The 25,064-nt window shown below is 48.1% G+C and overlaps 1 protein-coding gene across 3 annotated transcripts; it reads right to left on the bottom strand.

Moving 5' to 3' along the window:
* Window positions 1-2,507: 2,507 nt before the first annotated feature.
* Otud3 (OTU deubiquitinase 3) lies at window positions 2,508-24,527 on the bottom strand. Of its 3 annotated transcripts, none has more exons than XM_005081047.4 (8): window positions 24,177-24,527; window positions 20,188-20,336; window positions 16,246-16,358; window positions 12,343-12,465; window positions 9,253-9,384; window positions 8,687-8,783; window positions 7,999-8,189; window positions 2,508-7,165 (listed from the first exon to the last, which is right to left on the bottom strand). In XM_005081047.4, exons 1-8 carry the CDS (start codon window positions 24,392-24,394, stop codon window positions 6,989-6,991), a joined length of 1,200 nt encoding a protein of 399 aa, XP_005081104.1. In that variant the 5' UTR covers window positions 24,395-24,527; the 3' UTR covers window positions 2,508-6,988. The 3 variants fall into 3 exon arrangements, with proteins under 3 accessions (XP_005081104.1, XP_040612196.1, XP_040612197.1); XM_040756262.1 differs by having other exon boundaries at window positions 24,191-24,303; XM_040756263.1 differs by lacking the exons at window positions 16,246-16,358; window positions 24,177-24,527 and having other exon boundaries at window positions 20,188-20,335.
* Between the last annotated feature and the right edge of the window lie 537 nt (window positions 24,528-25,064).

Raw genomic sequence — 25,064 nt, 5'->3', positions numbered from 1 at the left:
GGCAGACAAAGACACCACAGAGTCCGACTGGCCCATGCAGTCAAACAGATGGTGAGCCAGAGTAAAGGAGACAGACACCCAGTGGAAGGGGACGCCCAGTTTCCAGTTACCTGTGAGCCACATTTGCAGTTGGTGCCTCTTAGCAAAGGCAGTTTCTAAATGCCTGCTTCAGTTGTGGCAAGGAACACCGTGCACACTTGGTAAATACTGCACTGATTAAATACCGTGCCGATTCATTTGACCAGTCCCTTGGCTCCCTAGCATGGGAGCCAGAGCTTAAGGGGATGCATATTTGAGAGCCATTACTCTTCGATGCCTTTGAGCTGATGGCCCCAGTGCAAACAGGTGAAGCTGACAGAAGGAATGGCTGGAAGCTCTCCTGGAGGGCTGCTACCTGCCACACGCCCAGAACACAATGCCGCAGAGGCAAGTGCACACACGCAACAGGCAGCCCAGCTGGACCAAGCATGCCTCCTCTCTAGACCTCACCCGGGAAGCCTGACACTGCTTTTCTGAGAAGGGTTTGATGAAATGTTTCCAGCCTCCCTCCCTCCAAACCTGCCACATTCTCTAGGCCCACCCTATGCTAAAAGCATGGTTTCCCACTCAGGGCTTGGTTTGCCCTGGTCCTTTGCTACCAAGCGCCTTCCCTATTTCTCTATCTACTTCCCCTGTCCTGCACAAATGCAAAGCTTCCCTTGATCTTTCTCAGTTCCTGAGCCATCTACTCAGCCCTTCTTCGGTCACAGCTTGGTTCTGTGTTAGGGCTCCTTTGCTGTTTCGTTTTTGAGAAATAGCCCAGGCTAACCTTGAACTCCTGATTCTCCTCCACCTCCCAAGTGCTGGGATTATTCTACATGTACCTCCAAATCCCTTACATGGTGCTGGAGATGGGACCTAGGGCTTCATGCTGAACCAAATTCTGAACCCCTCAAAACACTAAGAGACCTGTTCCAATGCAAAAGCAGAGTCCTATTATTTAACAAGTTAACTGTATTAACTAGGTTCCTCCTGTCTGACACAGCAGGTGGGGGTGAGAAAGACCTGGAGGGACCAAGGGGCAGGGAATTCATTGGGGCAGAACAAGGGGAGTGTCTGGGGTCTACAACAGTCTCAGGATTGGTGCACTTCCGGGCTTGGGTGACCTGAGTTGATTGGTCAGGAATGGTTGCTATGCTCTGTATGTCAGCTAACTTCTGATTGGTTCCTTGACACATGGAGGGTATCTGACCTCTTAGTGACTGGGGCAGGTACAGCAAGTTCATAAGGCCAGAGACTCAGTAACGTGCTGAATCAGAGGCCTACATCTTGCTGGGTCTTTTCTGTAGCTGCGTGAGGGTCTGGTCCCTTCAAGGCTTGCAAGGCAAGCACACTACCCACATAGCTGCATGTCCATATCCTCTTCGGGGTCATAGTTTTGTGTCTGCTTTCATCCCTACACTGGAAGCCTTTGGCAAACAGGGTCCCTGGTTACTTTCTAAGACCCAGAGAGTTAGTAGTTGTATGATGGATTCTCAGATGTTTGGATGGGTGAATAAACTTGTGGTAGCTTGATGTAGTTGGCCCCCATAAGCTCATAGAGAGTGGCACTATTAGGAGGTGTGACTTTGTTGGAGGAAGTGTGTCACTGTGGATGTGGGCTTTGAGATCTCATAGATGCTCAAGCCACACCCAGTGAGACAGATCACTTACTATTGCCTTGTGATCAAGATGTAGCCAGCACCATGTCTGCCTGCACGCCACCACACACCCAGCTGCCATGCTCCTCGCCATGATGATAATGAACTATCTCTGAAACTGTAAACAAGTCACTCCAATTAAATGTTTTCTTTATAAGAGTTGCCATGGCCATGGTGTCTCTTCACAACAACAGAAACTCTAAGACAGAACTGAATTCAAAGGGAATACCCCAAATCCCTCTACCACAGAATCAGAGCAGCTCAGGTAAGGTGCAAAGTGTTTCCTTCTGCAGAGTCAGAATCTACAAGGCCACAGGGCTCGTCTCCATCCTCTTCAACCAAAAGCTCTCAGTCTGCATCAGTGTGGTCTAGGCGCATACATTTTCCCAAGTAGTCCAGACAAAACTGCATCAGAACACGACAATTTATGAATCCTGTTGATCAAGGCAAGTGTACTGTATACACTGGTGGTATCTTGCAGGGGATAATTCTCAAGGTGGCCACTGGCATGTTTTAAGGTGACAGGAAGGACTTACAATGGTCTGTCCAGTCACGCAACAGCATTACTCACCTGCATCCATGCTCCCTCTGTCAGGTCCCAAATGACTCCCCATCTACAACTCCTAGTCTAAGCACCTCCACCCTCCCACACAAAGGCCTCTGAAAAGGACACTGGTCAGCATGCTTTCTTGGTCCCTCTTACTCAAGTGGAGGTCGGATACTGGAAAGAACAATCTGAGCTAAGGATGTATCTCAGCGGCAGAGTGCAGGCCTAGAACATTCCCAGGCAACAAGTAAGCAAGCAAACAGAAATAAACTGACCTGAACTTTGCTTTTAAACTAGAATTTATTGGTATACAAAGTCCATTTCAAAGATAAAGTGGCACGTCTTTGCGGCTTCTATTGCACCAAGTGTTGAGGATCAAAAACACAAAAACATTTGGTTCTTAAAACATTGCAAATAGCCAAGTACAGTACTTTTGGTAAATAAAAAATAAAATGATTCAGATGAACACATCTGTGAAAAGACAGTCTAGGGCAAATGGGCTCCAGACACCAGGAAATGGTTATTTCTCACCTCTACGCTCCATAGCTAAGGCAGATTTGCTAAGTCTATGGGTAATGACCCCAAGGAGATCTTAGATCTCTCTAGACTAAAGCTAGAACAAGGACAGTGCAATTAGAAAAAGGAGAAGGCAGACACACCGGCCCTTTCTAGGCAACGGACAGGCACCAGCACTCAGGATGGTGTTGAGCCTGACTCAAGGCCCTTGTCTCCCCTTCTCCTAGCTTAGTGCTTAGTGAGAGATGCTGGGAAGGTAACCTCCATGGAAAATGAACCCCAAGAATAGGAAGACTTGAAGAGCCCCACACCAGCAGGGCTCAAGTTTCAACAGAGGGCTGGCAGGGTTCAAACCACAGGACAGGGCTGATGAGCTTCACTGACTGCCATGGTGGCTGAAACAGGACTCGGGACTGCCATGGCGGCCTGCAGGATGCTCACCTGAGCCAGACCCCATGGTTTCCTCTCGTGTTCAGGACAGAGCAAAAAGAGCCCTGGATCACAGGTCTGCCCTGCTTATGTAAAGTCACTGTGCAAGTGTGCAACTAGAGAGAGTGTGCACAACCTCTGCACGACCACCAGTCTTCTTCAGTGACCGTGAGGACAAACGTGCAACTACAGAGGGTGTGCCCTGGGGGGGGGCAGGGGGGCGCATGGCCTTCTCTAGTGACCTCAAAGAGGTCAACATTTCAACTGAGCTACAAAACAAAGAGTGAGACTTTCAAAAAACCGACTGAAGAAAGAAACCGTCAGGCCTTTACCTGGGACAGATGGCCAGGCTATCACAGAACACAGCTTTCTCCTGAGCCTCACACTTGAGACAGAGGCATGGTTTCCTCCACTCAGCAGAAACCATCAACTGACTCCAGCAGTCAACTTTTAGAACCTAAATACACAGCTCTATCTTCAACTCAACAATGACCTTGGAAATGATAGCCTGCCTGTCCGCCTCTTTGCCAGGGTAAGGGACATGCTCCTGTAAAAGTGCCTCTTGGACTGCTCAGCACAATGCTGGATGAATGCGATAACCAACGTTCGCGGGAAAGGAAGCAGACAGCAGGTAAAGGGAAGGACAACATGAAACCCTGCACCCGGCCTGGATCTACAGGTCGGAGGCGAGAAGCCGCACACCCACAAGGACTCCAAAAGGGCCACCGAGGCCCCAACTCTGGGGAAGCTCCTCCTCTTTTGCTCACACCCTGCTCGGGGTGACTGAGTCCACTCTCTCTCTCGGGACCTGGGTTTCTTCTACCCAGCCGGATGTCTCAGCTGAACATTTCAGAGGTAAAATAAGGGCGCTCCGTGTTGTCCTGGTAAACCCAGGCAGACAGTCCTTTCTTAGAATGTGCCGGGCTTGAGCGCAGTGCACTGGCACAGTCTACCTGATACTACAAGGTAACCCGAGCCACCGTCACCACCCCTGCTCTGTATTATGCCTGGGCTACAGAAAGGTTCCCCACTGAGCCCCCACCAGCTGCCCTGCAAGGTCAGCCTCCTTCCCTTACACAATCAAAATGGGGTTGGAAGTGTTTTCAGAGCTTACAGAAGCTACAGGAAACCCTGGGGGACATTTAAGACTCTCCTTTCTGCCACCCGACCAGACTCTGGTCCCCACAGACAGATGCTCCTTTGAAACCCAACGAATATATGAATTCTCAGCCCTATCTATCTCCTGGGGGCTGCACTATCAACCCTGGGCCAGGTTGTTCTAATTCATCTGCCTCCAGTGCAAACTGTTGCCATCAGTTTTTTTTCTTATTGTGACCCTAAAAATTATTCTTAAAATCTAGAAAATTCTTCCACAGAGTTTATAAGGCCAATGAACCACCATGAAGTCCTGTGGCTTCCCTTTGTGTCCTCATGATGAGCTACCGTGACATTCTCAGGTAGCAGCCGGAGACAAGGCAGCTTCTCTCTGAGTACCTGGACCAGAGGAACAGTGTTAACCATCATTACCCAAAGTTCAATGCACTGGGCCTCACACTGGCTGCCAAGGAGGTAACGCCAGGTGCCCACTACAGGGTGATGCCTACAGAGCACCTCAGTTGAGACTGACGCAGTCAAGTCCACATTCTGAGCCTGAGCCGGACAACACGCCGAAGCTGGGTGCAGATACCCCACTTCCAACAATCAGCACATTAAAGAAACAACCAACTCAAAGTGGAAAGCTGTGGACAGTGACAAGAGAAAACTGCACTGAAGAGACTGTCACTGTAATCGGGAAAGCACAGCCACCACCTTCCAGAAGCAGGTCGCCCAGAACAAATGACAACCTATAAATGAAAGCACCCTTTAAGGACCCAACCTCCCTAGCAGCTCTGACACCTGAGAGGCCCACGCTGTCCTCAGGCAGGTAAACAGCACCTCCTTGAGTGCTCAGGAGGGCTCTCCAAGCCTGCTCCCAACAGCACTACACTTCTGACTTACAACCCTAATGTTTGATAAACAACACTAACCTTTCTGCAGGGACCTGGCATTCTGCATTTGGGCAATACAAAACAGCGAACAGAGAGCTTCCATTCAGATGAGTTCAGCCAACCTAGACCCTGTCCTGGGTGACCTCAGAGAACACTGGCCCCAGAGCCAGTCCACTCCTGTCCCTCAGAGCACTACGGCCACCACCTTGCCCTTTGAGGACTGAGGCCTGAGGAGGGAAAAAATGCCATGTAGTTTTCAAATCTGCACAGCATTTCAATGTCCTATACATAGGAAGTAACACAGTGTCCTAGGAGAGATTCCAGGAGACTTTTGCTGCTCCAAACACAAAGTTCCAAAGCCAAACAAATGGAAAATTAAAGGACAACATTAAATTGAGGAAGTAAACAGTCTGCTGATAAGACAATTGGATGAACCCATAGCCTGCCAAGACAGTGGTGTCTATATGTTTTATAATTTTACTTTTGTCCCTGGTGACAACAAAGAATTCATCTTTTGACCCAGCATAGAGCGTTAGTCTGAATACTAGATTCCCAGAAGACAGACTTTACTCATGATTGTCCCCTACGCATAACAGCTTAAAGTAAACATAGCCCAGCCTGGTGAACAGCACCTCTCCCTACTTAAGGATGCCTCGGAACTGAGTCTTTCAAAGGCCTCTAACAGTATAGGCCCCCTCCCTGGCTATGTAGCCCAGTCACAGACAGCCCCAGCCACTGCCACACTGTCCCCAGTACTGAAAGAAAACATCAACAGCAAAGAATCAGATACATCCCCCTTACGTAGGGAGTGAAACAGGGCCTTTTATTCTAACCCTGGCTAGTCTGGAACTCACTGCATAACCCAGGCTGGCCTCAGCCTTGCAGCAACCCTGCCTTTGAGTGCTGGATTCCATTTCATTTTCACATGTTAAGAAAATTTAGCAACCTGTAAGGACAAAGTGACCACTTATTTCTCTGTAGGCATCTTTCTGAGTCTAGCATATCAAAAAGAAAAACATAGTTGCCTAAAATCAAACCTTGGAAAACTTTATCCTGTAGACTGCTCCATAGAAAACATCTTTAGATTCTACTGAGGAAAAACCTAAGAGTCCCTCCTCCACCCCACCTCCCTACAGCTATGGACTGAGACCTGCACATCAGAGTTCAGAGGTGTGTGGCTCAAGCAGTGCCATGCCGTCTCCTACCTGTCCAAAAAAACACCCCAAACTCCGCTGTACTGTGGAGCTCCCAGCAAAACCCAGGCTCCCCCACAGCCAGGCACACGCCCCACATGGCGAGAGTGGGGAAGACAGCCACACTCTGAGGTGATACCAGAGACAGGAAGAATGGAGATGTAGTTGATGTCCCTGACTGCTGTAAGCCACCCGCCTTGTCATATCACTGACATGTCCAAGTAACCTGGGTCAGAAACAAATCAAGTCTCAACATACTCTTGAGCTGGTAAACTAAGACGTGCATCCCTGCTTGAAAATGAGCGAGAAACAAAGGAAGTTGTCACTGTGGATTTCTAATGATTGTGCTGAATGACTTCAAGATAATTACAGCAAACCCACCCCACACGTCACTGAAGAGCCTAGGATCACCAGACTCCAAAGGCTCCCTCCCCATAGCCCACCCTTGTCTCAGTACTTTCTTTGTGTTCCAGAAGGCAAATGGCTTCACCATACCGCCGTCACACCACAAAACACTGACAAAGCTACGGACAGAAGAGGCAGCCTGAAGGAGGGACTCCTGTGGGCGCTGTCGGGACACCTGGCTGGGACGCCTGATCTGCAGTGTTCGTCCTGCACCTCTCAGGGGCCTGAGAGTCAGATGTTGAGAGCAGCAAAGGTCTTCACCAAGGTAACCTGCGTGTTCACATCTGTTTCGCTTCTGCTGGCGTCCCTGTGGCTGTTCCTGCTCTCCAGGGCTTTGTGGCGGTGCCTGTCCTCCTGCCGTTTCTTCTTCTCCAGTCGCTGTTGCTCCCTCCGCTGCTTGTTTGTCACCTGGAAGAGACGGTAGCTACATGGGTCACTGTGCTGCAAGGCAAGGCGCGTGGCTGACTGAAGCACAGGCCCAGGATGCTTTCAGCAAGGACGGAGGAAACAGCCCAAGAGATGTCAAGGATGTCACCTCCACCACTGTTCAAATACACTTGGAATTTATGTTTCCTTCCTGAAGCATCAAGTAAAACTAATCACAAAACAACCCAAATACCCACAAAGACAGTGCCCCAAGTCTAGCCGTTGATGACAATCCCACGCAGGGGCCTGGAGACACCTTCTCCATCATTTAAGAGTCCAAATAACGGCAATAAAGTTCCCAGGTTGTGGCCTCCTTTTCTGCACATTAGGTAGGTAGTAGTCTAGCTCAAAACATCTGCCTTTAAGATCAGTTTGAAACTGGATAAACTAATGACATCCCGTCCATTTGTGGGAATCGGGGCAGGGCTGAAGGCGTACACCTGACAGGTTAGCAAGAGCCTGAAGCAGATCTTGAGACATGCCCTCCATTCCACCTGGGACACTATGCAAGAAAACAATGCAAAGCACAAAGATTTACACACAAAGGTGCTTACTCCAGATGATGCAAAGACACCCGTGCCCCTGACAGTCACATCAGATGGGAGGAGGTAGCTATGCATCTGTACAGAGGACTATAGGCTTTTGTGACTGTGGGACAAGTAAAGTCTATATTGTGCATACATCTGTGTGCCCGCCCCCAGATGCTCTACAAGAACTACTTTTATACATCAAGAAAAATGCACTCGGGTGAAAGGCAACTCCCCACCCCGCCGCTACAGAATTCCCAGTGCCCTTGCCTCCCAACCACACCATACCTTTGGGATCTGGTTTTTATTTGCTTTGCTTCCTTCACTAGGTCTGGCCCGAGCCTTACTGCTCTCCGTCTGGCCTTCATTTCCACCCTGACTTCCAAAGAGTGTGGAGCCGCTGCCACTGCCTGCCTCCTCAGATGAAGGGTCACATTGCTTCGACACTCGGTCACTAGGCTCAAGGTTCTCCTTCACATCTTCCAAAGAGAGGCATTTTGTTAAAACCAAGAACCCAACAGTTACTTAAAACAACTACATGACTACAAGATCACCAGAGTGCCCAAATCCCTGTTCTTTACAAAGTCAGGTTCCTTGAGATGGAATTCTACTCCCCCCGTCAACAGTCAGGAAGGCTGCAATAAGACTTTTAAGAAGAATTTTTGGGGATAAAGCATTCATTTACATTCCAAATCTAAAACAAAACATGACCTAACTTACATTGCCCAATACAGTGGCCAGAGCCACACATGGCTGCCAAGATTTAAACTAATCAGAACTCACTTAAAATGCAGGCCCAATCTCATCCTGCACATGCGCATCCCACCACACTGCGCAGCCCAGACATGAGGCAGTGTTACTCGTCATGACTGACAAATGCTCACAGAGCTCAAGGGGGACAGATGGACAGTGTGGACACCAAGCTGAGAGTGACATGTAACACTCAAAGCTCATCAGGGTCTTAGTGTGGACTTACTATTTCCTTTCCCCTGGTCCATCTGAAGCATGGCGATTATTGCAGATTCAATATTGTAATTTTCAGCTTCCAGGTTCTGGACTATTAAGCTAAAATCCTATTGAAGAAGCAGAGAGACACTTAGACTCTGGGTGTGCCATGCTCCTGGCTCTGTTTCATCAGCCTGATATACACAAGCACGAACAGAGGAACTGACAAGGATCCAAGACCTCGTCCACCAAGAAACATCAATATTTCAAACAAGGCCATCACACGCAGTAGCCATTCCAATGCATTTATAAACAAACTTTCTTTATAAAGCTACACCTTTACTAGGACAAATCTCTCTCTCAAAAAAAAAGATTAAACTCACTCCTTAGGATTTTGAGCATTGATGGGTGAAACACAGTGAACAAGGGAAATGAATTAAGTGTCCCCACTCTCATGGTCTCTGGCAGGCCAGCTCTGGCACCGCAGTACCTGCTATGTAGCATGGGGGGAGGGGCACTAACTGAGCATCCAGCTGTGCAGCATGGGGGGCACTAACTGAGCAGCCAGCTGTGAAGCATGGGGGGAGGGGCACTAACTGAGCATCCAGTTGCATTGCCAACTTTCTGGACAGCATCTTCAACTTCATCTCTCGGGCCGTCTTCCAAGTCCACCCCTTTTGTCTTGGTCTTTTCCTTTTTATTTGGTCCATCTTGATGAAGCATCTGGAACTAAAAGAAACAGCATAGGAATTATGGGCTCCAGCAAACTCCCCTCAGCTCTCTAACACAGAAAGACATCTGAACCACAAACCATCCAAACACAGGCAGAAGAATTCTAGAAACAACCTGACGAGAACAGCAGTGGCTAGATTCACCCACATTGAGAATCTGGGACAGCCCCGAGTACAGAGCTGAGAGGAACCAAGCAGAAAGGACAGCAGCAAGGCACACACGGTATTTGGACACAGTGCTTGGGCAATGATGTCCAAGTCTGTTGGCACATATTTGCCTCTGCTTGCTGAATACAGAAGATGGTCCCCACATTCACACCTGCTGAGCTACTGAACTTATAGAGCTAGCTTGAAACACAAGTATCCAGCTCTCATCCGGTCACCAAACTCTGTGATTATCAGCAAGCTCTGGGGCGCATGGCATTGCTGACTCAACACACCTGTGGAGCACACCACACTTCAGCCAACCCAAACGCTTAAGTAACACTTGGGGCCCAAGAGGCCTCTATGACAAAACCCAAGTCAGAAAACCAACCCACCTCCCACCCCCTTTGACTACACAGCCACCATCTCCTTCTGCCTCCGGAGAGCGGAGGGAGCCATGCATTGAGCACAGACGTTTCTGAACAGCAGGGTTCAGCCATGAGCAGTGTATCTGCGAGAGCCTCAACACAAAGCTACCTATTAAGAGACCTTAGCAGCCGGCAATGAGCAACCTTTCACACCTCCACAGTCCAGGAAGTCAGCCAAGAAATGTGTGAGGTCTAGGCTAATAGGAAAGTTATCTATGGTGGTGACCAACTAGAAAAAAGCTAGAGGTTTCACAGCATGACAGTGAACAACCCCTGCATGCCCTCAGATGACATCTTCACTCCAGGGACAGTGGTGAGCTCAGTGAGGGCTTTCACTGCCATCACCACTACTGAATTATTTCAGAGGTAACCGAAGACTCAGATAAAACAATCAGAAGTATAAACTTAGGGAAAAAGAAATCACTAGACAAGATAATGCTGAACCTGAAAAACAACCAACAAAATATCAGGAAAATCCATAGCGACAGCAGCAACACCAGTAAAAAAAAATCCTGACAAATTGTGTATTTGGTAAAAATCTAGTAGCCAGAATCTATAAAGAGCTTTTAAAACTGAAAAGCAAAATGACATCCCAATTTCTTAAAAACAAAAAAGGCATAGAAACCTCTCTCTCTCTCTCCTCCCTCTCTCCCTCTCTCCCTCCCTCCCTCCCTCCCTCCCTCCCTCCCTCCCTCTCCCTCTCCCTCTCCCTCTCCCTCTCCCTCTCTCTCTCTCTCTCAGCCCTTCTGCTGCCATGCCTTTGCTTTGTTGGTCGCTGTGGACTCTAACCCTGTGGTCAGACACCATGAACTCTAAATGAAGTTGCCTTGGTCATGGTGTTTTATCACAGCAATAGAGTCACATACTGGAATACCATTAAACAGTACTTATACACACTACAACATGGCTGACTCTCTAAAACACTATGCTAAGTGAAAAAGGTCAGACAGCAAAGGTTAAATACATGATTCCATTCACAAAAATGTCCACAACCAGGTGCGACAGAGAAGTGCTGCTTTGTTGGTATGAGACTTTCTGTTGGTTTTAGAGCCAACAGAGGACATGGTCAAGGAAGCCTGGGGTGTTCCAACTACAGATGCTACATGTGATTCACTCATGGTAGATGGCTTTATCTCACTCAGTCTTTAAGACCGAGAATTCTATAGGATCTCTGGCATCTAAGAGGGTGTTAAGAGACTGGCTAACAGGTTACAATGGACCCACACAGCAGAATATTAGGCAGCCTTCAAAACAGATCCAGGAAGGCTTCTTTCTGTGTACTGCCAGGAATTAAACTCCAGGACACATTAAATATAAACACCATCAGGCATAAACAAAAAAAAAAAAATGAGCAGGCGGCGGTGGTGGCACACGCCTTTAATCCCAGCACTCGGGAGGCAGAGGCAGGCGGATCTCTGTGAGTTCGAGGCTGGGCTGGACTAACAGACTCCAAAACAATACAGAGAAACCCTGTCTCGTTTAAAAAAAAAAAAAAAAAGAGCACTCACTTGGGCTGAAGGAAGTGTAACAAGAGGACCTGACTCTGGATCCTAGCAATAAGAAGCTAAGCATAGCTGGGGCACACCTGCAACTCAGTGCTGTGGAGCTTGGAGACAAGAGGATCACTGCATCATGCCGGCTGTAGCCTAGCCAAAAACAAACAAAAACCCAAGCAAGTTTCAGAATCAAAGCGAGAATCTGTCTCAAAGGATACGGCGGAGTTGATAGGACAGTGATGCTCTCCTCTGGCTTCTGTGTGCGCATACAGGTATGCACATCATATACGCATGTGCACATAAACACACACTCACACAGACAAAAGGGGAGCAGAAAACAAAGCTATATAGATAACAATCTCATCCATCCTTGAAGCACTAAATAACTAACATGAAATCCACTGAGAAGGAACAACAAAATCTGCATTCATGCAGCTACTACTATGTGCTTTTTACTTTTTTTTCTAACCCGTTGTGTAGTTTTCAGTTCTCAGATAATGGCTATGGACTGATTTTTAAACAAAATTAATTTTAAAAATTCAGACTGTGTATACATCTAAACATAGGTGCCTACTGGAAGAAGGTAAAGGGACAACAAGCAATTGTCTCTCCCCTTACTAAAAAGAAATACAAAAGACATTTAGTTCATTCATTTATGTGTGCATGCACACCCAGGCCATGACCTCGTGTATGTGTCTGAAGACATTTTGTGAGAACTGGTTCTTTTCCTCCACCATGTGGGTTCCTAGGAGGGAACCCAAGTCGTCAGGCTAGGCAGCCAGTGCTCCCCACAGGGACTTTTCATTAACAGCAACAGCAGCTGGTCCCTGGTGTCCTGGAGCTGCTTCCTACAGGTCTGAAAGCAGAAGGGACTAGGGCTTCACTCACGTCGGTCTGGAGATGGGCTGGCGCTTCCGAGTTGTCATTGATCCTCCGAACGCTGTCATAGTGCTCACCATACCGGTAGGCGATGTGTAGCTCCCTCACACTGCTTTTGTCCGTACCTCGAATCTGCAGACACAGAGAGGAGCTAGAAGGTGTGGGCCTGTGGGGACTCTGGGCCCTGGCCAAGAAGCCAGGCCAGTAGGCCCTAAACAGACAGACTGGGACTCTGGCTAGAACATGCCACTGGGCTCTGGGCTCTCTCCCGTGCAGGCTTGCAGGCTTCCATGTGCCTATGCAACATTTGCCAATATGCAAGTGAATCCATGTGGAATGACTAACAAGCCAGAGGCATGCCTGCAATGAAGTCAGATAAAACTAAACACCTGGCCTCTCGAGTGCACAGGCGCCTTCCAATGGGAAAACCCTGAGTAGCCCAGATTTGTTGAGCCAGAAGCTCAAACAGAGGGAGGATTATCATTGGAAAAAGAAGTAAAATGCCAAGTATAAAGTTTCTAGATCCTCTTGAAGACCTTAAAATGGAACCATACAGACCTAGCTTGTTAGCTATAATAAATTCACCTCCCCTTTCCAATCACACATGAAACTTAGAGGCAGCAACAATCTCAAAACCTAACACTTGCAGCAGTTTTAAGACAAAATTCCATAGAGTAAAACTGCACTAGCACAACACACAGCCCTGCACACCTTGCAGCCCTGGGCACTGTCCACACAGCCCTGCACACCTTGCAGCCCTGGATACTGTCCACACTGTCCTGCACACACTGAGCAACCCTGGGAACCGTCCATGCTGTCCTGCATACACCCTGCAGCCCTGGCACTGACCACACTGCCCTGTGCACACCACTCAGCCCTGGGCACTGACCACACTGCCCTGAGCACACTGCTCATCCCCGGGCACTGTCCAGTGTCCTGCTCACACCTTGCAGGCCTGGGCACTGGCCACAGGATGTTACATCCCAACATGCCTTGGGATACAACAAGAATAGACTTCCTATAATCAGGCAAAAAAAAAAAAACAGACAAAACTTTAAGTGTTGGGCTAGATAGATTCCCTCCAAATCACCCACGCAACAGAAACTAAAATAATTCTGATTTTACCCCTAGGTAACTGTTCTTCCCGTAAAATTCTAAAACATCAGCCCTCTTTATTTTCACTAAAAGTCTCAAGTAATCTGAGACAACCATTAACTTAAACAAATATTCAAGATTCAAAAACAGCAAGTCAGCCAGGTTGTGGTAGTGCACACCTTTAATCCCAACACTCAGGAGGCAGAGGCAAGCGGATCTCTTGAGTTTGAGGTCAGTCTGGTCTACAAAGTGAATTCCAGGACTACACAGAAAAATGAAAAACAAAACAAAACAAACAAAAAACCCCAAAACAACAACAACAAAAACAATCCCCCCAAAAAACAAGAAAAAACAAAGAAACAACAAAAACCCTACATAAACAGCAGCCATGGGACAAGCAGGAATCACACAGATCCCATGTAGGAAGTGCAAAACCTTCTATTCTGTAATAGAATGTCTAAGTCTAGACGGACATGTGGCACAGTAGCAGCACCACTGTCTCCCAGAGAGGGTACCAGAGAGGAAATGTTTTACTTTGTCTTCACATGACAAAGTTCCTACAGCATTGAGTGACAACATATGGATATTATGAATAGAAAACCAACTAGGACAGTCACCAAAATTGTTAGGCTCACACCTAACAGGCCTGTCACTGGCTACATAATGCATGGAAACTGCTCACAGGCTTGCACGTCAATGCAGGAGACAATGTAGGTTTCAGTATCCATGCTGAGTCTGAGCCAATTCATCATTAATACAATTCCACTGAATTGTCAGGATACTTGAGTATACGGTGTGAGGAACCTGATCTAGAATGAGAAACCCATGTCAGCGAGGTAGCCATCACTGCTTTTCCTAAAGATACCTGTTACATTTCTTAATTGCCCCAATTCTTGACATTTTCAAATCTACTTCTGTAGCGTCCTGGTTTATGACTTGCAAAACAGTGGAAGTATATACTTAAAACAGATTTATCCCATTGGATCTGCCCTGCCTGGGAGTATAGCCATTGTTCTGAGCTCTTGTATTAATTATTAGGCATACACTATTAACAAACGCCCGGACCTAGAGGGGTAACCATGTTCTTGGCCAACACATCACTCTTAAGAGCACCCACTCAACACAGGGTCCTCTCCCTGCCATCTGGCCAGCTAGCTACACTGGGCAAGGAGATGGGTCCTGTCCCCTTCCTGCTCATGCATCCTTGAGGCCGATGCTGCCCCCAGCCCTGCCACCATCTACGTCACTTTGTCCTGTATAACTCTGTTAAAAGGACACTGTAACAAACACAAAAGGCTGAAGACTTCCATTTATGTGATCGAAAAGCACAACTAAAAAGAAAAAATCCAACAGTAGCTGCCAGAGGTTGGGAAAGAGATGAGTGAGTAGTGATGGCCCAGGGCAGGCACTAACTTCTTGGTAGAGTGGAGCTATTCCATATGTTGATGGTGGCGTTACATCAAAACATAGAACTACAAACCAGAAAGAGTGAATTTCTGGCATGTGTAATTTCTTTTTAAAAGAAAAGCTTGCAGGCCACGACTCAGGGGATTACAAAGGGGTGCATGCAGACAGCACTTGAAGAAAAGATGCCATTACCTTTAAGATAAGTAACGCATGCAGAGGTAGGCGTGTGTGTCTGTGTGTGTGTGTGTGTGTACGCGTGTGTCTGTGTGTGTCTGTGTGTCTCTGTGTGTAAATTCATGTACATGTGTTTAAAATGTATTGTAAAAACATGTGATATGTACCCCCAATCATATGCCCAAGTGTGGGTGAATGGCAGGGCACACACAATGCTAACAGTCCTAATTCCCATCAGTGTGACTCCAGTGTGTATGGGTGAATGGCAGGACACACATGTTGCTAACAGTCCTAATTCCAGTCAGTATGACTCCAGTGTGTGTGGGTGAATGGCAGGACACACACAATGCTAACAGTCCTAATTCTAGTCAGTGTGACTCCAGTGGCTCTCACCCACCTCTGGGGGCTTTGCTCAATTTCCCAGATTTTCTTCAATTAAAACATTTTAACTTCTAAGCAAAAAAAGTTCAAAATGGTGACACAGAGGGTCAGTGAAAGTGCATGTCCAGTGTCTGGAGCTGAGCCAAAGAGTCACGCAAAGCCCTCTGAATTCTGAGAGGACAAATTAGGAAGCGGGGCCTGCACGCAGTTGGCAGCCTTTGATCACCGTGCTCTAGGACGCTTGGTTTGATGGACTGACAGGTGAGGTTAATGCAGGAGACAGAGAAAGAGAAGGAGTTGAATGGGCAGATACTTCACAGGGTAGGACTGTCTGGCTTCACAACTGTGTCAGTCTGGAGCAAACATTTGCTATAAAATTTTTATTGTAGAAAAAAGCAAAATGCAGAAATAAAGCTGAATAAAAACAGCACTCTACTGTTCAAAAAACACTTTTTAGTCATTATGGTAAACATAGTCATTATAAAGGATTTTATGACACTTCTCTACTCCTAAAAACACACACATACAAACTTCAGGGGAATGGGCATACTTCAAAACTACAATTTGTGTATTCTAAACATTAATATACTAAGATAGTTTAATAAGATTATCTGGGCATTTCCACATTAGTTTCTGTCCCCAAAGCACCTACTTAGCTGACTGTTGAGTAATATCCCAGGATCATAAAATACTTCTCACTCACAATCCAGACTCCATTTGAACCCAGCACAGGGGTTAGTTCCAAATCACAAGATTCCTGTCTTTGGTTAGCTCATGGTCCAAACTATTCTTAGGAATTCAGCATCACAGGTCAAGCCCCATCATCTTAAGGACATTCCTAAACAGGTGACCTACCTGCCACAAAGGGGCATTAAGCTGATGGATCACCACATTCAACTGATGGTTTCTTGCAAAGGCTACAATTGCATCATTGCCAGCAAAAGTACCAGGCTTTGACAAACTGGCCACTGCATGGAAACAGGAAAGAAAAATGAAGTCTTTATGATGGAAAGAGCAAATGCAAACATGGTTGGTGTTTTATGTAGCTGCAAGCTGTGAGAAATAAGCGCGACCACACATCTGCAAAGGCCACCAGCTGTCAGTCTAGGGACTTAGAAGTGAACAACATGCAGACTGTGCTGGGGTTCCAGTCATCAGAGGAGGATTAATTCCTTCAGTAAATGCTGCGTGCTTCCAATCTACGCAGCTGCATGACAGACATGGAGTGTACAACAGAGAAACGGCAGCAGCTCGCACTAATGGATGCATGCATGTGTCAAGCAGTGCTGATAATTGCTCAGAAATCATCACTTCTAATCACCAGAGCAGTGCTTGGAAGGATTACCACACTCGCCACTAGACAGAGGAACAAGCGGAGGTGAGGACAGCTAACGAGGGCCCAAGAACACACAGTCTGAACTTGGTGAGCTGAGCTTTCCCCCAGCAGCTGACTCCACAGTCCTGGCTTGTGGCCACTCTGGCACTCTGCTCTGGAGAAGACTACAACCAGAATAATATAGATAATGTAGCTAATCGGGTGCTTCAGGAAAGGGCTGATCTGGCCTTTACTCCAGGCTCCTGCAAAGTAATTGCCAATCCTTTGGAATTTCCAAAGGAGAAGGGCAAGTCTCTCTCTTTTATGATGGGCCTTAGACCACAGCTGCCAACAGGCTATACAGCAGCTACATGCTACCACAAAAGAAACAAAATAAATAGCCAAAAGAAAAAAACAACCCAAAGCAAACTCTGGACTCTGAAGCTGCAGCAAGCTCCCTGTTGACAGCACTATGTGTACTATCATAGACATGCCAAGCGCATAAAACTCCCCGAAGACAAAGAAGCACTGTGCTTGGAACCTTCTGAGACTGGACTGTGCTGGACCGAGTCTTCCCCTCTGGCTAACTTTGGTGGTTCCCTTTCCCTGCAGAACCACCCCTGTCAGAATAGCTCCTGTGAATGTGGGGAACCTGAAATTTGCAGGGAGTGTCAAAGATGAGGGAATCCTGCACAGCTGTGCTCATATCCTGGCTTCATGGCAGATCATAAAGGTGTGTGGGTGTATGTACGGGGAAGGGTGGAGAATAAGGTGTATCAGATAAGCTGTTAGCTGATACTGCTCAACTGAAGCTACAAGGCCAAGCAGGAGTTAAAGAGCGATGGATTACATTCCAAACAACAAGAGAGACTACGGACTAGCCTGTACCACAGGAGCTAGGACTGCAGAGGCAGAGGAAGAAAATAAGGTGAGAAACAGAGAGGAGAGAAATTAAAAATCACAGAGCATGAAGGGCTATAAATGGCAGACTGAGCCCTCAGGTCAGTGGGAACCAGCAACAGATTTTGGAGGAAAACAAACTTGGGTCACAACTCTATGACTTAGAACAGACTGAAGAGATCAAGGGACCATACAGCCAGTCCACACTGCACTGAGGCTTCTGGTGAAATGGCTACCACACCTGAGTTCAGACGTGATGTTCTAGTTTTATTCTTGAGTTCAGACGTGATGTTCTAGTTTTACTCTGTCGCTGTGACAAACACCAGGGCCAAAAGCAACTTGGAGAGTGCTTATTTCATCTTACACTTCCAGGTCAGTCTGCAACTGAAGCAACCTGGAGGCAGGCTCAGCAAAAAAAGCTGCTTGCTGGCTTGGCTCCCATTCACAAGCCTATGCTTAGCTAGTTCTCTTGCAGTTCAGGACCAGCCTAGGCATGGTGCTGTCCACAGTGGGATGGCCCTCCTACATCAATTAGCAATCAAGACAATCCCCAACACACATGTGTACCGGCCAATGTGATCTAGGCAATCCCTCAACTGAGGTTAGACCACATCGGTGGTAAGAGGAAGAGGAAACTGCTGAGGAAAAGGGCCAAGAGACAATGGACCAGTAAGAGAGGACAGGGAGATGAGACATTACCAACAGCTCAAGTTCTGATCCAGATTTGGTACAGATGGGGAAAGGTGGTGTTAATTCTACAGGACCACAGGCTAGAAGACTAGAATCATTCTGAAGGCAGAGCCAAGGGCAAAGGTCACTGGGCCCTCACCAGTTAAGTGAGACATTCATTTATTAAATCAGCAAATCCTATATGAATAGGCCCAAATGTCAGGTATGGCTGGATCTGGAACAAAGGTACAATGCCTTGTCCCTGAGAAACTTACAGAGTCCTAGGGTAGACAGACGGTTAAAACTGGTCACTGGTTAAGAGATCAAGACAGTGGGTCCAAGGATATGCAGGCTCCCTCCCTGCGGCTGTTCACTTCTGCTCTGGCAGTCAAAGCGACATGTCGCCTCTTTGATGCTCACACTTTTATGCAGCAACACTCGGCCATGCAGTGACATTTCAAGAAAACACCTTTCCACTGCACAACTAAAGTGACATCACTCTGGAACTGAAGCTTTGAGCTCCTGTCCTGTTACATACACTCCAAGTCTACTACAGGACCTTCCTAAAGATGTTCAGTGGAATTCAGACCACAAACTTCATCCAAAGTAACCCTGAAAAATGGCAAGATTATCTACATAGGCTAGTCTCAGTCTCCTGATCCTACTTCCTCAGCCTCCTGAGTGCCAGAACAAGTATGCACTAGCACACTCAGCAACATGACTCATTTTAAACAGCACAAAGCTACACACACACACACCTGTAAAATGCTAACTCTGAAACTGCCTGTCTGCTTAAAAAGTGACTCCAAGAAGAGGACCACCAGAGCTCTGTAACAGGTACAGACGATGCCCCAAGGCTACATGTGCTCATTCCCAGTGAGGTCAGTGACAGTGTCCTCAGACATACCCGTCCCTCTGACCTCCGTGCTTGGAGCTATTCTAAAGCAGGACCTTCAGCCCCGCCCTGGTCTCCTCGACTGAGTAGACTACTCCACCAGCTGCTCCGGGACTGGCTCACCCCTCTCAGAACTGCTAATAAGGAGCCTCCTCACCGACCTTCCCTCCCAACGGTGCTCCCTCCCCTCCATTCTCAATGTGGCCCCACACTGTCACCAAAACAGACCCAGCTGCCTCATCCTGGTAAGACACAGATGTCCGCCTTGGGATGGAGATGCTGTTTGTGGGTGGGGCTGCAGCTCAGCGGGGAGAACGCTTGATCAGCATACAAGATGCCATGAGTTTCATCGCTGGACCACATAAACTGGGTGTGGTGGCATATGTAACACTTGGGAGGATCAAAGATCAGGCTATATACACACCCAAAACTAAGGTACTAACACATTTATGTTTTAAAGATACCATTTCAAAAAGGATAGGGTGAGTGTGTTTAGGTTTTTGGTGAGGCGTTAACATAGGCTTGCTGATTTCTTTTTTCTAGTTATAATACATGATTATTTAAAAATTAAAAAAACTACAGAAGACAATTAAAACTATCCACAGTCCCATCATCCCCAGACAGTTAACTTATTTAAGAATTTAATTTTGTTATCTAAATTAATACTTCACCAAAAAAAATCCTTCCAGATAGGTGCTTTATCATCTCCTTTTTATAAAAATGTAAAGGACAAGAAAGAACCACCATACGATGCTAGCGTCTTCCCAGACCTCTACTGCCTCCATGCACAGACAGTTTAAAAATTAGACTCCATCTGTGTACACCCTTACAGCTAATTTCCCCACCCCACTGGCAGAAGGTCACAAACACAGTCCCTGGTCAATTACCACCACCTCCTTTATCTTGTTCTTTTCTTTGGGGGTAGGGGTGGGTGAGGATCGAGTCAGGGGGTGGGGTGCTGGTGGGCTGCTGGCCCAGCATGGCTCCAGAAGGGCCCAGGGCCCCACAGTGAACTTACCGTGCTTCTCAAAAGGAACATCGTCCTCCACAAAGGGCTCGAAGTCTTCCCGCTGCCGTATCATGTAGTCGACTGTCTCTTGCCGGTGCTTGAGGTGGTTCCGGGAATGACCCTCCAGTTGGTCACCCAGGGCTCTGAACAGGCAATTGCTGTCAAAACAGAGGTGCTGCTCAATGCCTTTCAAAACCGGCAGCAAATAAGGATTCCCGTCCTGCTTACCAGCTGGCAAAAACTTAAACCAAATATTAAGTTACTCGGGGCCTCAGTTGGTTCAGTGGCGGAGCTGGTCAGCTCCTCGATATAGGATGTAGACATCACAAACTACTCCAGGCCTAAGGTCTAAAACTCCCAAACCCCTTCCAAAATGACATCACACCTATTGATACCTTTCCAAACCAAGTTTTACAAAAACCACCCAGCTAAGACATCTGTCATTCAGTACTCAAGAGACATCAGCTTGTCAAGCTGATAAAACAAACTGAAGTCTGAGCTGGGCGTTGGTGGCCCACGCCTTTAATCCCAGCACTCAGGAGGCAGAGGCAGGTGAATCTCTGTGAGTTCAAGGCCAGTCTGGTATACAGAATGAGTTCCAGGACAACTTCCAAAGCCACAGAGAAACATTGTCTCGAAAACCCAAACAAAAACAAAAACAAACTGAAGTCTGCAACCACGTCAGCAGTGGTGAAAACCAAGGAGGAGGTGCCTGGACACAAATGGTTACACCAGGGAAAGACAGGACCCTGCCTGCAACTCTTGTCCCGGGGAACAACAATGCCACTGCTAAGACAGGGAAAGACAGGGCCCTGCCTGCTCCGCTTGTCCCGGGGAACAACAATGCCACTGTTAAGCATCATGTTTCATTTCCAAAATTAAAATGCTAGAATCGAGGCTAGCAAGATGGTTAGTGGTAAAGTGTTGGGCCCAAGATGCAAACCTGGGCAACCTGGCTCTAGTCATGACTCTCCCAAACATTTACCAAAATATTAGCTGTAGTTATCCCATGTGCAAGTAGTAAATTTTCCATCTGCTACTTTGAGCCCACTAACAAGTCAGAACACACTGCAATTTCTTGTTTCTCCAATGGGTTACAAGGCAGCAGCAGCGACACAGAAAACATAACAGACACTATAGTGACCTGGGTTCCCTTAGGAAGCCCTATAGCCACATTGCAGATGCCAGTGAGAACAAAACCATGGCGCTTAGAGCCACCAGGAGACCCAGCTGTTTGCTGAGTTCACATTCTCACCACTGCAGGGGCTGCCCTGGGGTCACTCTGCGCTGCAAGGAATGTGAGCTTACTGCCAGTCCTCCGGAACACTTAGCCTCTGCCCACCAGATGCCAGGACCACACCACCTCCCTCCTCACCAGCTGTGACAACCAACAATGTCTCTAGACAGTCCCAATTGTCCCCTGGGAGGCAAAACCATCCCTGCTTGAGAACCATTGCGCTTTAGGGATACACAGACGTGTAAGGTCCTACATTTGAGTTAAGAAAAACAACCAATTACAGAATGCTATAAGGCACACGCCTATAGCAAGTCACCATCTTAGGCCATTCAAACGGTAATCAGGTCAGAACAGAAACAGTGGAAACTCATCATTACTATATTTTAGCCTAATACTACACAACAAATATTAATGCATTTAAAAAAATCTGTTAGCTAGGTGGCGGTGGTAGCCCATGCCTTTAATTCTGGGAGACAGAAGCAGTTGGATCTCTGAATTTGAGTCCAGCCTGGTCCACACAAGAGTTCCAGGACAACCAGGGTTACCCAGAGAAACTGTCTAAAAAACAAAGCAAAACAACAAAAATCTGTTGACACTTCCCATACACTGCAATAATGAATGACAGCAGAGCCAGCCAATCCTCAAACGTCACCTAAGCAAAGACCAGTATACAGCAGGTTAGTTTCAAGAACCACCTAACACTGCCAAAGAACATAGTAAGCCAGCCTCTGCCCCTCACCTCCCAGCAATACTCCTCCCACTAAACTGTTCCCATTCCACCCACAACTGGTGGAACTAATGGCACTCATACGGGAATGTTCTCTTGGCAAACCCCTGCTGCTCCTTCTTGAATGGCTCAAGCAAGGCATCTTCTGAGAGGAATCTTGTACATGGAAGTCACTGACTATTTGCTGTCGGAATAAGAAAGGGTCTTCCTAGACACTTCAAGGCATTGTTAGCCACTTTCTTCTCAGATGTATCAAACTGCTTTCCCCTATAGTCATACATTCAAAACAAAGACCTCCTTCTTCTTCATTCTCATTCTCTCATAAGAATACAGTAGTTCCCAAGAAGCTGCCAACTCACTGGGCATGGTGGACCACAACCCCAGCTCCATTTGTAGAGCAGGCTGGCTTCCAATTCAAGAAAGATCCGTCTGCCTCTGTATCGCTAGTGGTGGGATTAAAGGCGTGCACCACCACCCCAGGCTTCCGATTGATGTTTTGATGTCGACAGCAGTGTCTGTGCCTCAGCTAGAGCCAGGTAGCGGCCTCCCGTGATACTTTTTATCTCTTCTTCAGAAAAAAAGAAAAAATGAGCCAGAGGTGGTGGCGCATACCTTTAATCTCAGCACTGGGGAGGCATGGAAAAGCAGATCTCTATAAGTTCAAGGACAGCCTGGTCTACAGAGCGAAAGAGTCAGGACAGTCAGGGTTACACAGAGAAACCCCTGTCTCGAGGGGAGGAAAAAATGTCCTGAATGCCTTCTATAACCCAGGAACTGTTCTAGGTGGTGGCTGAATGCAATTAAGATTTAAATGCAACTTAAACAAAAACACCTAGGCAGGAAGGTGTGCCCAACTCTGTGAACACAGCAAAACCCAATCTGCCGAAGCTCTGAAGGCAGGAGAGACACACGGGGCTCGCTGATTAAGTCTTGGTGGATGATCTTCAGTACAGGGCCAGGTGGTGGCAGCCCAGGCCTTTAATTCCAGCACTCAAGAGGCAGAGGCAGGCTGATCTCTGTGAGTTCTAGGCCAGCCTGGTCTACAAGAGCTAGCTAGTTCCAGGACAGCCTCCAAAGCGACAGAGAAACCCTGTCTCGAAAAACAAAAATCATCATCATCACCATCATCATCTTCAGTACAGTATGAAATGAAGAAAACACTGCCTGCGGTGAGCGGAAGTGCACACCTCTAATTCCAGCAGGCGGCTGTGAGTTTAAGGGTAACCCTGACCTACACAGGGGGCTCCATGCTGGCTAGCTGGGACTACATAATGAGAAAGAAGCAGCAGGAAGAACAAGAAAAAAGGAAATCTCTTTCTTTAGAACTCCTCCCACCATTTCTAAGGCTCTCGAGGTTTCTTTGCTTTTCTTTCTTTTTTGAAACCTTCTCACTCCTACAGCCTAAGTTGACCTCAACCTCATAGCAACCCCATTGCCTCAGTGCTAGCATTACAAACGAGAGCGAGGACACCTGGCTTACGCGCCTTAGCGACATCCACTCTTTCAGAAGCTCAGCCTGACCACTCACGGAAGAGAAAACACTAATAGCTTCTCTTGCAACAACATCTGGCAACCAGGCTCCCTCGAACCTGCTAGCCCTTCCTCTCCCCGTCTCTTTACCCTTTCTTTCTCTCCTCCCACGCTCCTGGACCCACCCTTCCCCTGACCTTCCACCGCTCCCCTCTTTCCAGTTGCTACTAGTGTTACCGGGTTACCTGAAAGAGCTGCCCAGGGATTCTCACGCAATGGGAATTTTGCTTAGGGAACCCAAGGCGTAAGAAGATGCCTTCAGCGCTCGGTCCTCATTACCCCAGTGCAGAAGGCAGCGAGGACGCCCAGCATGACACCGGGAGGGACCTAAGTCCCTTCCCATTCGGCTTCGTGACAGGTGCACTTCGAGGTCACCTCTCAAACCGGCCCCGGATCCTCGAGTCGCCTGCTGCAGCGTTCCAACAGGCCCGAGCCCTCCTTCCCTCATAGCGACCGACCCTGAGCATCCCCAACGCCACCACCCGCACACCCGGCCCGCCTCACCCGTCCCCCGGCACCTCCCGCAGTTTCAGCCCCAGGGCCTGCAGCTGGTTGGCAAAGCTCACAAACTCTTCCTCGCAGCCGCTGCCGCCCGGCTCGAGCCGGTTCCGCCGTTCCTTGGCCAGTGCCCGGCGCGCCGCCCGCTCGTCCCGCTTGCGCTCCGTCTCGGCTCTGCGGCCGCCGCTGCACGGCCGACTCCTCGCCGCCTGCTTTCGGGACATGGCTGCCGCACACGGCCAGCCGTGGAAGGAGCCGGAGCCGCAGAGTGCGGGGCCGCAGCCTCAGCCGGCTACCCGGCGGAGCGGCGCACGGGGGACAGCCCCCGGCGACGGCGACACGGCCACTGCGCCGGCGCGGTCGCCTGGCACCCGGGTCACGTGGCGGTAGCCACGCCCCCTGGAGGGCTGGGCCGGCAGGCACCATAGAGAGGACGCTAGGAGAGCTAGAGAAGCACCTGTCTTGGTTGGGCCTCTTCTGCCCCCTAATGGTAGGTTGTGCTCAGTGAGGAACCGGTGGGACCTATCAGGAAATGTCATGGACAGAGGATGTCAGAACAGTGGAGAGCAGATGCAAAAATTTGAAAAAGAAGTAAATTGAGACAGGTGATGTGGAAGGGTGCTCTTGTAGTATGGGCAAATACGAGTTCGGTTACACACACGCGCGGGCCTGCATGCACAAACGCTTTAAAAACCGGGTCTACAATGACTGGGGAGATGGCTCCGTAGGTACAGTGCTTGCTCCACAAGCATGAAAACCTGAGTTCGGATCACCATAACCCACTGTACTGGGTGGTTTTGTGTGTCAACTTGACACAAGCTGGAGTCATCACAGGAAGGAGCCTCAGCTGAGGAAATGCCTCCTTGTGTTCCAGCTGTAAGGCATTTTCTTTAT

Source organism: Mesocricetus auratus, unplaced genomic scaffold (genome assembly GCF_017639785.1).
Source record: "Mesocricetus auratus isolate SY011 unplaced genomic scaffold, BCM_Maur_2.0 Super-Scaffold_100014, whole genome shotgun sequence".
NCBI classification, from domain to species: Eukaryota; Metazoa; Chordata; class Mammalia; order Rodentia; family Cricetidae; genus Mesocricetus; species Mesocricetus auratus.
Note: the sequence above shows the minus strand (reverse complement) of the source record. Positions and strands in the feature narration are given on the sequence as shown.